At 35.9% G+C, this 13,095-nt stretch overlaps 1 protein-coding gene across 2 annotated transcripts in view; it reads right to left on the bottom strand.

Moving 5' to 3' along the window:
• Nucleotides 1-13,095, bottom strand: part of LOC136844418 (regulation of nuclear pre-mRNA domain-containing protein 1A) — an 88,444-nt gene that overhangs the window by 3,508 nt on the left and 71,841 nt on the right. For both annotated transcript variants that reach the window (XM_067113591.1, XM_067113590.1), the window contains one exon: nucleotides 11,446-11,545. In XM_067113591.1, the coding sequence (XP_066969692.1) occupies nucleotides 11,446-11,545 (100 nt within the window). The remainder of the gene's footprint in view (nucleotides 1-11,445; nucleotides 11,546-13,095) is intronic.

Here is a 13,095-nt window from a genome sequence, read left to right as displayed (position 1 = left end):
TATGAACTGAAATTTAATAAACTTCAATTTGTAATTCTTCTGTTACTGCATTGATCGAACAAGTAATCATGCAGCATTTATTCTGAAGACCATGGGCCTTGCTGCCAAACATCCTACTACAAACACAAACTTTGCTGATATGGTGATTTATCAATACGTTTGTTGATATGGTGATTTATCAATAAAAATTTTATAATTAAACAATGCCTATGAATTTATTACATACATTAAATTAATATCACAGGTTACTTTGAATTGTTATTTGCTACTTATTTCTGTATTCCTGATGGCAACCTGCATATTTTACCTGTTCGGTAATAAAAGTGGGCAATGTGATGGAAAAATATTAATGTAAAAAAAATTATGCACCTTTTATTCAACGTTTCTGATGGTCCATCATTGTCCCTACTTTTATTTCATTGTGACTTTAAATAAATTATTGTTAAGAGCTGTCAGTGGTGCATGTAACAGAAAGCCTGAGCATTCCAAAATTTATCTCAATAGACCGACTAGTCTGCATGCATTCAAATGATTTTGTTTGCTTGGTTTCTACCTATGTTACTGGGAAAACTGTTGTGTCTTGTGTGATTACTTTCATGGATATACTGAGGATAATAAGACCCTTTCCTTTTGTTAAATCTTGGTATATTGTTAGAAGTACACTTGAAGTCCTTATGCTTTATGAGGACTGCAGTCCTTATTGTCAGAAAGAATGAAACTATACTGTATCTAGTGTCATTCCCTCTGACAATGAAGACAGTAATCTCTGTAAAGCCTTTTGGATTTTAAGTGTATCTTTAACAGTACTGTATACCAAGATTTAAATAATTAGAAAAGTGTCTTGTTTAATCCTCATCTATAAAGAACTGTCATAGTCTTCACAAGTAATAATAATATATTTTTGCCCCTTTCCTATTTTAATCTCCAAGGTATTGGCCTACATTAGTTTACATACTTTTCTTGATGTGACTAATATAACTCTGCGTCTCAGCTACACTATTCTACTGTTCTGTTCTTGTACCTTGTTGAATCCATCTATTCAACAAACTATTTACAGTATTGCTCTAAGTTACTGAGCAATTCTTTGAGGTACCACCACACCATATATTACTATTACCTAATGGCATGTGTCAGTTGCATCTTTTATGTAAACAAAGGTTGCTGCCATATTATTCTCTACACTCCCTTAACACTCCACCTTACTTCTTTTTTGTGATAATCATTCTGAGACTGTTTGGCTGCCAATGAAATACAGTTAGACATAGGTGTTTACTTGAAAGTATCAAGTAAGTATCATTACTTATTTGCTAAAGTATAAAACTAACCTAATCAATATACAAACTGCCTTTATTCTCAGTCACAGCTGAGTGGGCAACCTCCATTACTCCATGAATGCTAGAGAGAATTTGACAAGTTTTAAATCTTCACTTAATTTATAGATCATACTTTATTATCTCTGCATAATTGGTTACTAGGAATAAAGGCTCTATGCTGTATATTTTTAAGACCTGGGAGAAAACTGAGTACTTACTAAAATAAATGATAACTATACATGGTTAAATAAAATAGCAAATGCACTTCAATACCAACTCAACAAAAAGATATTAAGAATCAAAATTTTCACTGTGCTACTACCTTTTTGGACAACCTTAAAAAACAAAAAAGCTCTGTTTCTAATGCGTAGCTGTACAATACACCTTATAAATAACATCCTGCTGGACAAGGATGGTATTCTTAGACTGATAGATGATACGGGTCACTTATTGAGTTAATGAGTTCTTAGACTGTTTGATGATAAAGATTATTTAAGGTGTTCTTTGATAGTCTGGTGACAAAGACCATTTAAGATACTGAAAAAGAATGTTTTTCAGATACATTATATGGATTAGTAACATATTCAAACTTCAACTTGATAAATATACACTGGCCAATTTTAGCACATCATATAGCACAAAATGCTTATCAAGTATAAACCTCACCAACAGAGCTCAAACCTTTGTCATTCCTCACCTTATCATAAAGTGTTTATGGATCTGCAGAATTTATGACCTAAACTCTTTACTACAGGATTTTCCTCTGACTAAAAAATCACCTATTAATTCTAATTTGTGTTTTTCAAATGGTTCATCAAACATACAATGCTATGTGCTTTTAGTGAGTGCATATGCATCAGAAGTCTGTTTAGTTAATTAACAAACACTTAGCAACATTCTGGTGGACAAAAAAAAAAAAAAAAAAAAAAAAAAGGAAGTGTGCCTTAGTTTTTACCAGACCTGAGCGGTGCTAGCTCTCTAGGGCTGGCCCGAAGGATTAGGCTTATTTTATGTGGCTAAGAACCAATTGGTTACTTAGCAATGGGACCTACAGCTTATTGTGGAATCCGAACCACATTTTTAGAGAGAAATTAATTTCTATCACCAGAAATAAATTCCTCTAACTCTTCATCAGCCGGCCGGGGACTCGAACAGGTGAGAGTAATTTATGTACTAGTTTCAAGCATGAGTGAGGGAACTTTTTATGCTAAACAATGTTACAATGTTAGCATTATGGCTTATTCCAAGTCAAAACTCATTGAACCCCACTTTGAGAGAGAGAGAGAGAGAGAGAGAGAGAGAGAGAGAGAGAGAGAGAGAGAGAGAGAATAAAAAATAACTTTGAAATGAAATGTTCTTGTTTTTTCTATTTCTTGCCATCTGCAGGGGGAGGAAGAGGGTCTCAAAGAGCCTAGGAATCCATGTGAGATATGTTTCAGCTGCCCACTGCCCCCCAAAAAGGGGGGGGGGACATTATTACAAAAATTACATACCTTAAGTAAAAGCAACTGAATAAAAATTATGAAAAGCAGTTGGAACTAACTGCCAAAAGGCCCTAATGTACTACTAAATCAATATATATTTATACTTTCCAAGGCAACTATATCTACAGTATTGTCGTCAACAAAACGTAACTTTTTGTGCCATGAGAAAATTCAAACTTTAACCTAATATTCTAAATCTACTATAATTCCTGGTAGGTAGTATGTCAGGTCAACAGACTAATCTAAACAGCTCATTAAATACTCAGTAAAAACAGATATCAAGATGATAATGAGACACTGTTGATGCAATCACATGACAATTTTTTCTATCATCTCAATCACGTGACAAATTTTTCTGTCATCTCAGTGTCCTAACTGCAAGTGTAAAGCTGATAAAATTGTCGTGACACTACATGGTAGAGAATGGTCTTCAGTATAGGTCTGTATGTATTTGTGATAGCTTTGACAGTTTCACCCTATTTTGTACCCAAAAACTTGTCTGTATCCATTTGTATGTATCCATTTGTATATTTACTTTTAGTATGTGAAGAACACTTCTGCTCTTTCTCTCCTGCCATCATATCTTTGGTTCCATATTAATTTTGAATGACTTATCATTCTTGTTCTTTAAACTTTTTTTTACTTAGAATTTTGCATGAAAGAATTATACACTTAAGCTCTACAAAACACTTTGTTATAAAAAGAGTAAGTGCAAAGTATTAAGTTGGCAGAAAATGTAAGGGTGACTTGAGCAACACCAAATTATTATTATAATAATTACAGTTCAACCAGACAATTCAGCTAACATTTGACTGTGAGAGTTGCCTCATAGGGTATGTTCTTAATAAATGAATCTTATTATAGACACTCTCAAATGGCCCAATTTCTCAAGCATCCATTTCCTAATCTTGATATCTGTTGCTGGTTCAAACTGTGCAATTACATAAAATATGATCAAATGTAACTCTTGTTCTGCAATTTCTGCACTTGGGAATGGGTCCTGTTGGTCATTCATCACACACCCATGGATCACATTAAAGTGTGACCCATACAAAGAGGGATAAAATTATTTTTAAGTGGCATTCTTTTTGGAATGAAGAAAAAGTTTTAGATAAAAAAAATTTACAAGAATAGGTATTCCTTATCTAAGCATCATGTTTGCAGCCTTTTCTGCTTCATCAGCATATTCTATTTCTTTGATGCCTACTGGACCTAGGATACACCCTATTACAAATTTTACCAGTTTCATATAGTTTGTGGAAACTCTTGGACAAGGGATTTTTAGGATAATCTTTTTGAAAGGCTTCTGTAATATTTATAGATACTGAAAACTAGACAGTTTTGTGGTTGGATATTTTTAAGACAGTATTCATTTCTGACCATAATACAGACAGTTCTGCTATTAAAACTGGACCATCACACATAACTGCATGCACTGATGCATAACTGAACTTTGCATTTAAGCAGGTGCACTTCTCTTTTAAGTGTTAATCATAAACTAAAATGAACAATACACTGTACTCTCATTACAGTAGTTAAAAAAAATTCAGTACAAAAATTTAAGTTTATAAAAAAAAATTAAATTTTAGTGTAAACATTAAATATATAGCTGCTCCATTTGAGATCTGTGTGAATCCTACACATTCAATTCCTGAACATCTCATAAAAGGTCATCTGCTGCCTGGGTGGAAGCAGTCTTGCCAGGTGTGGCTGACTTGAACAAGTCCAAGGATGATGTAGACCACTGCCTCTTCAAAAATTCCCAATGGAAGGCTTCATCTATGAAAATGTTTTTTCCTGCCTACTGGTAGACCATGGCATTGCAGGAATGATATAAGAAATGTACAACATAAATTAACCAATATCTGTCCAGCTGTGTTGACAAAACCAGACAAACCAATCCATACAACTGTTGAGACCCTTGGAGGTGGACTACCAGAATGTGTGGATCTTCCTCCATTCTTGTTGTAACAGAGTTGTGGATCTCTGCCCTTCAGTGCTGCCAGATCAATAAGTCATAGTGCGCTGATGATGTGAGACAAGCTTAAAAAGCAACCAGGATGATGTCTGCTCTTTTTCATGAGGAAATTTTTTGACAAGGAAACTTCCTGTCTCATCCATCAATCACGTATGGGAAGATGGAGACAAGGGAAGAGGAAAGGTTGGAGACATAAGAAGGTTGTCTGTTGCCCCTCTATCCTGATCAGTGATCAACTGTGCAACAAGGCAAGTTAAACACCTGAGAGGGAAGCTTGCTGTTTTAGAGGAATTATGGCTCTTCTTTAAGCTGGGCTCCAATCTCCACAAGGTGAGCATGTTGATATGCAAAATGGAAATATTTTCAGGCATCACCAAAAATTTGTGTGGGGCCCAATCCATACAGCTCTGCACTATGCCAAAACTCATACTCTAGAATACCATCCCAAACAGTGGATGACTGCCAACACTCCTAGGGGCAGAGACCTTGAGGATAGAACTATTTCAACAAAGGAACACAGAGAGCTTTATCCAAATCATTATGCTCAAAATATGTTTTTCTAGGCATGGAAGGCTGTCCAGTATAGTGACAAACATAAAATGTATAATCTAACAAGTCAGTTGTAGCAATTGTACAATTAATGACAATATATAGCTTACTTGCTGGAGCAGAACTCCTAAAAAGGTGGCCAATGGTGTCCTGCAAGTTTATCTATTCCAGCACAATATGAAGAAATCAAAAAGCAAGCTCCAAAGGGACTGATGTCAATCCAAACTTCAGGTATAAAACCAGTTATAGCAGTTGATGAAAAAGGTAGGTGCCATCTGCACTCACCAGCTGTTGACAATCCAAGAATCTGCTTAGCATTATTCAGTCCACGATCTTCCTCTAGATTCACTTTCTTCAGTAAATGGTGTCAGTTAACTTCTGAAGTTGCGGGTAAAAGTCTCCCTGAAAATTGACAAATCTCACAGAACCTCTGTCTGGTATTGCCAGTCCTCTTACTGTGGAAAAAGAACACCATATTTTATAGATGACTGCCAAAGGCAGGCGACCACTAGCAGGGGGAGGATAAATCTCAGAGTTGCCCACTTCTAAACAAGAATAATTTCTCCAACTGCCTTCCTAAGGAAGTGACACCCTTCAATGCCATTAAATTCAATGACATTTTCTGTTGTCTGGTATAACATGGTATAAAAATATTGTTCCCTTCCTCACATAGAAGTTGCTAATAGTGGGGATCCTGGAAAAGACAACTCAAGACTATTTCCAAGGCAGCAAACCTAGATCTAGTGAAAACAGAAGAAAAATATAATTCCTACTTAAATAGGATTGTTGCTCTGTACAAAATCTGAACAGCTATGCTACCCACAGAAGATACTACTGATCTTGATGCCAGTGAAACAATCAAGTTACGTGACTATTATCTTTTTTCAGCACATCTATGGGCAGAGATCATGACCCAAGAAGGCAAATACTAAAGCTTCGGGTCCAAGAATGGGGTCACAGTTGTCAAGTGTCAGTTCAATTCATGTGTTGAAGTGATATTGGAACTTCTCAAAGAACGATGATGACTCTGCCCATGTCAAACTCAAAATCCCTCAAGCTGAAGAATCCTCCAAAAACTTGAAGATCACCTACAGAAACTCCTACAATTATTTCAGTGTTGGAAGAGAGAGACATGTACGCCCATCACTAAAAATAAAAGTTCCGGCAATCTTTGAAGAAAACAAGACCTCTGTGATCTGCCAACAGTTAAATAAATACTGCAAATGCTAAATTTAAGCTACCTTCAGCAATGAGTGTTCGAGTAAAAATTTGCTGCTAGCACAGTAAGACACATGAGAAGTGAGGTTCTTATCTGAATAGAACTAAGGGATCCAAGGGCATGCAAGCATACAGCTACCAGCCAACCAGGGGACAATCCTCTTCTATTTCTTATGTGGTTATGGACTGTCTAGGATTCATAAATTAGACAATTATAAATAATGGGTTTTTACAATACTTCCAAATTTCAGAAGCAACAATACACTGGCAAAACAGTCATCACAGAACTGTATCCTAATTGAACTTTTAAATATGGTCAGTCATTTCCAGAACCACAGGTGATGCTGTTAACGTTTCATCTTCACTATCAACTTGGGGTCTTACGGATAAATCGTAAGTTGATGGACAACTCCAAGGGTTAGCATTACACACCATGTTTATTCACAATGCAAAAACAGACATATGAGAAATGCAAAATCTGTTTTAGGTTCCTCATAAACATAACTAAACCTCACGAGAATCTTTATCAAAATTCTTGAAGAATATGTTGACTTATCTAGACAAAGCAAAAGAATGCTGAACTGCACACCACTATAAAAACCACTTCATTTCTCCTTGTCTTTACAAGATACATAATATTAGGGCATTAATGGAGAAATGTACCTCAAAAGGAAATACCCGATCAATGATGTTTCAACTGCAGATACACAGCTTATACTACATCTGTAACAGTCAATAGATGACTGTCTTCTATTTGAGGGCACTATATTGTATCCAGCTGTAAGTCACTAGCTTTTACCTAACAGATATGGAAACTTTACTTACTACAACATGTATGTGTCATCTTGATCAAAAAAGCATGCTGTTTTAACGAAAGCCATGGTCTCTGGCTAATCTAACATACACATCAACTTAACTCTATTTAAGTGAGATCTTGGGCTAGGCTGGCTCCATACAAGTTGGAAAAGAGCTTGGTTACCATACATAATTACGGTTACGAGGCCTTTCAGCGTAATGTAAATGGATACCACCTCACTGGACATTTCCACAAGTTGGCTCATTCTTGTCTCATAATTGATCTCCACAATCAGTCCCCTTCAGCTTAAAATGACATTACAAATGTCAGTGCCTTTTCCTTGGTTTCTCTACTGACAATTCTGTCAATACTTCTCACATTTCATGCCAATTCAATCCCACCTCAGTTAGTGGTGCTTGATGAACATCTACTGCGACAGCAGTTACTATGAAAATTAAAAATTACTAAGAACCTGTTTCCAAATAACATGGGAGAACTAATGGTATAAAAATGATAATCCACCTCATTAACAGTTCTCACCATATCAAAACAATATTATCAATCTGATGTCCAACTAATTACCATCCTCCATCCAATCACTGTCAAAGACCAACATCCATCTAAGGGATTCTGTAAAATCTTGCACAATAAATCCTAACAACAATTTTTACACACAAACTCCAAAGATGATTTGGTTTTCATTCCAGCTTCCAGTAATTCTTTTGCTTTTCCTGATAACTTCAGCACTCTCTTCATGAGTAAGGGCTAATCATTTCCTTCGCAAATATATTCTACCTATCTTCTGATATGCCTGATTCTACCTATCTTCTGATATGCCTGGGAATCATACAGAGCCTTCAAAGTTTACACAATCTTCTATGCCAAAGTTATGGAAGCCTTGAGAAATAGCAAGGTGGATGGGGCAGACGACACAAGACCTCTTAGTGCCAATAGTTTAGGTTCCAAGGTCATGCCCAAATCTGCTGTCTATACATGTAGAACCAAAGAAAATGGCAATCACTTTACTGACAAATCTTTGTTCATCCATGGACCTGCTCCTAAGCAGAACAACAAATACAGATATATACTAACAAAAATAAAATTGTAACCCTCAATAACTCATAAATGTAATAAATTGAGTAATTAATCAATGACCAATAATAAAATCTATTCTTTTGAAAACCATCCTCTGTGATGACAGCAACGTCACAATGAAAAGAAAGTGTCATACATACAGAGTAAAGCTAATTATAATGACAAAGGGTTATACGTAACAAGTCACACTTATAAGCCCTTTGAAGACTTAATGGTCCCCAGGCCAGGTGATTAGGGAACATTGACAAATGGGCTGTCAGTCTGAGTAAAGCAAACTTACAACCCATAGCTAGTTTACTTGTAAAGCTACAGTTTGTGACTGTCTTTAAAAGAAAATGTATGTAAAAAGAATAGCTGGTTTTATTTCAAAATTAATTATTCACATGCATATTTGTAATTTAAGTTGCTAACCACTAGGGTACCAACAAGCAGTTCCTGAAGATGAAAATGCCAAAACACTGAATTAACACTTGTACACTTACTGAAATTACTACTAGAAGTATTGAAGTAACATGACTCCCTATGAGCATAATGTGTAAGGGGTAAAAATAGTGCAGCTATTCTGCTTTTCCATGTTTTCCACAGGATGTGACTTTCTAACTAAAGTTCCTTAAAACAATATTGAAGGGACTATGGATAACTTGAAGCTTATGCTTGGCTTTTTGATGCCTTGTATGTCCTCTATGTAACATCACTTGGTACCACATCAGTTGTGAACATGAAAATGATGGACTATTAACCATAGTAAAGTGTAAAATTTTTTATTGCAAGACATACTCGAATGTATCTATAGTGGAGATGTTTCATTTCAAGATGAAATCTTTGCTACTGGGTTTACACAAGTTTGAATTGTCATTCAGCTAAATAATCTCTAGGTTTTGAGGGTATTCAACAATTGCTACTCTTAAATTACTCTCTTAAAATGATTCTTACATGGGAAGAAAACTAAGATCTTAACTTTCAAAAAAATCTTTTAACTGATTTCCACGTTAGGGACTCTAAAAAAAAAAAAAAAATACTCAGGCTGTCAACAATAAATATTTACTATTAACAAAATTCCTATTTCATAAACCATATTATCATTGTGGTTATCAACTGTATGTTGGCACGGGTATATACAGCATTTGGTAATTTAAGAAATATAGCTACACACATACATTACATTCCCTTCTAAGCAAAGACTCACTTTTCCGGGTCCCATGAAGTTCACTCCCATCCCTAACTCTGGCATGGTAGTTTACCTTAAATTCCTAAAACCTTTTGACAACTAATGAAACCTTAAACTTACTAGAAAAACTGATGACTCAAGTTAATTAACAACCCCAAAAACATAAGATGATTAGCTCAACAATACAAGCCCTGAAAAACTGCCACACCTCAAGCTCATAACCAGCACAACCTGTAAAATATACTCTATCTTCAATTCACTGCAAGAAGTAAAGGGTAAGGAAGTAAACTGTATACCAAAGCAAAGATAGTAAAAGAAAAAGGTAAGTGGCTCAATAGAAAGGGGGGGTTATCACCTTTTTTTATAATTTTAAATTTGTAGTTCTAGATAGTAAAAATGGTAGATGACAAGAGCAAAACTTAATATCTCAAAAGATCCCACATCAAACATATCCCTTGGCAAAGTCAGAAGCAAATTGAAGAAAGAAAATACAGAAAGTCCACGTCCATAATGGGATCAAAATTCTATCAACATGAAAAGTTACTTATCAAAACAGCACCAAACCACAACTGATCATCCTTTCCCTTGGCAAAAATCTATTATGTAGTAACTGATGAATAAAGTACAGTAGTCAACTTCTAACTTGAACTATCCTGACAACTAAAGCAAATTATGCTTGTAGTAGTTCTTGTGAACAAGTACCTGTGGCTAAACAGCTAATCATTATATCTACTCTGCTTGTACTAGGATTACTTTGTCTCTGCATTATTCATTCTTTTGCCCCAGATAAATGATGATCATTTATTATTACTCCCGAATTTCATATGTATTAAGTACCTTATTTCAACACCTTTCACTTGAAAAATTTCAAGATTTCATAATGGCTAAATTAAACAAATTATGTTGTGAAACTTTTATTGATAAATCTGATACAGACACAATTAAATAGATTATAAGAGCTTAACAATTCCAAAAGCTACACACCTTTTCCATAAAATGCCTATAATTGTAGAGAACTGAAAACTCACAAAAGCAAATGGATGACTTTAACTCTTTTTTTTTTTGGAATTTAGAAAACATCACGAATTTACTTGAGTATACGGAAATAAATGTAGTTTGCATATTAGAACTTGGACTTTTTTCTACTAATTTTCCCTGGAATGCCCTTTTTCCAAATAATGTCTATTATTCAAAGTGTACCAGCCCCTATAGCAAATCCCCCTTGCTGAAGAAATTCGAAAGATTAACTGGAAAAAGAGAATCTAAATTCAAGTTGATTTTTAATGCCAGGGTACAATTACACTAGAATTTAAGCTGCAAACTATAGAACCCATGGAAACTACATGTGTAAGGGTTCACTCACTTGCAATGCTCAATAATTAATCCTTTTTTATATTTCACTTCAGGAACCAGAACTACTATATAATTCTTTGCCTGTATGCACAAGCAAGCTCTATTTAGCAGCTCTAAAACAAAATGTTTTTCAGATGCCATCAAAGATGAGTATTATTTTGTGACAGACAAACTCCACAAATACAAGAAAATTTAAAATATATATATATATATATATTTTTTTTTATACATCCAAGATGTCTGACACTTTTATGTGGATATAACGTTATAAAATTCTTTTCCATATTCATGGGTATTCTTGAACCAGCAATGTGCAAGTATGTAGCACAACTCGCAGGCACTCATAATAATCAAAATTCAAACAGTAGATATTGATTCATCCATACACTTTCATTACAGATTTTCTAAAAGCTAACCTATGACTTCTCCACTAGTGGAAAAATATATGCTTTTCTTTTCAATCATGTTTCTAAAGAGACTTAATAACCTACCTTGCAATTTGCTGAGGAGACTAACATCTGAGACTTCTGCAGGGAGATTAGCTATCTTTTCACGAACTAAGGCATCTGACGTAGCAGCATTTTCTAGTTCCTGAAATTTAAGAACAAAAATCATATGTTAGGAAAAACTTTAAAATGAGCACCTCACCAATTTGTTATTCCTTGTACAGTACTGCATATAGACAGACATCCAAATGTCTACTATAAAACACTACAGTGCAAACAAAAGGGTCAAAATTACAACATAATAATTTCATCATCCCACTCTATACAATGAAAACTTAATCACTGTACAGAAATAAAATATCACAATTTTTAAAAGTAAATTGTATTTTTCCTAACTATACAGTACAAACCTGAGGTTCTTTACATTAGGAATTACTTACGGTGAAGCGGACACGGCCATTAAACTCTTGAACAAGGTGGTTAGGCAGTAACTACCGTCAGGTAGGCAGGAATACCCGCCTGCCCAGATGTAAACATTCCAGTTTGCTTTCGGTCCAGGTTCAGATTGAGAGGTGGCATGAGGCAGGCATAAAATGTAATGTAAAGGACCTCAGGTTTTATAATAAAAGAAAATACAATTTACTTTAAAATGTGATTTTTCCATTTTGATATACAAACCATCAGCCCTTTACGTGGGAAGACTCACCGGTTGGAGGAGAATCTGAGGTGAGTCTCTTGAGAAGTTCTGACACCTGGGCTACTCCTCCTGGCCGAAAGAGCGGGAGGAGTACCGTGCCTTTGACATATTGATCGGAGTGTGGGAACTGCAAGATCAAATTCAGATACTGTACTGAGACCTTTTCACATGAGTGAGGAAACGTAACTCATACGAAATAGGCTAGTCGGAGGCAGTAAGAAAAACCCAAGATAGGGTTTCCCTTATTACCAGTCTCTCCTTCCTCCCCTTGCTAGAGGAAGAAGCAGAATTGCTTCTATGACTCTAGGAGAACAATAGAATGGGTGCTCAATGTATAGTCTTACCGCATCAGACGCCAGATCCAGCAAGTATTGGTTTGAGTTCTATTCTCATCCCGAAGGAGGGGAAGTCGGAGGACGGGGAAGGAGGAGAAAGAGAGGCTAGTCACTCTCGGTATCCTTCTCACTTCCAGAACCAACACCTTAGGCGAGATGCTACTCGTCCTCTTGAAGGAGCCAGGTAAGAAAACAACTTGTTGAGCAGCCACCAAGGCCATGGAAAAAAAGGTTCCGAGGGCCTGTAGGCAGGACCCTGGAAGACAGAGTGTGGTCTGAGACATCTTGCTTCCAGACCCGTGGAAACTTCGAATCGAGGATGGACCAAACCATTCAACCGTGAGCTCTCGGGTGGAAGTACCAGTATGGTTGTCACCAGATCCGAGTACCTCCTTCGATCACTTCATGAAGCCAGAGGAGAAAGATGTGTCCTTAGACACTTTCTTCCTTTGGAGAAGATAATTACTAGCGAAAAGTTTGACATCTAGGTTAGGAATATCAAGCCTTTTCACAAAATGCCACAGCTCCTAATAGGACAAGTAACAACTGATCTGGATCATCAATACAAAGTCCAAGGGAGGGGAACAAGAGGACTCGAACCCACAACTTAGATGCGATGGATTTGGGAGTCACTTACGACATCAAGAAGAGTTTGCGATATTG

Source organism: Macrobrachium rosenbergii, chromosome 12, assembly GCF_040412425.1.
Source record: "Macrobrachium rosenbergii isolate ZJJX-2024 chromosome 12, ASM4041242v1, whole genome shotgun sequence".
In the NCBI taxonomy this organism is placed as follows: Eukaryota; Metazoa; Arthropoda; class Malacostraca; order Decapoda; family Palaemonidae; genus Macrobrachium; species Macrobrachium rosenbergii.
Note: the sequence above shows the minus strand (reverse complement) of the source record. Positions and strands in the feature narration are given on the sequence as shown.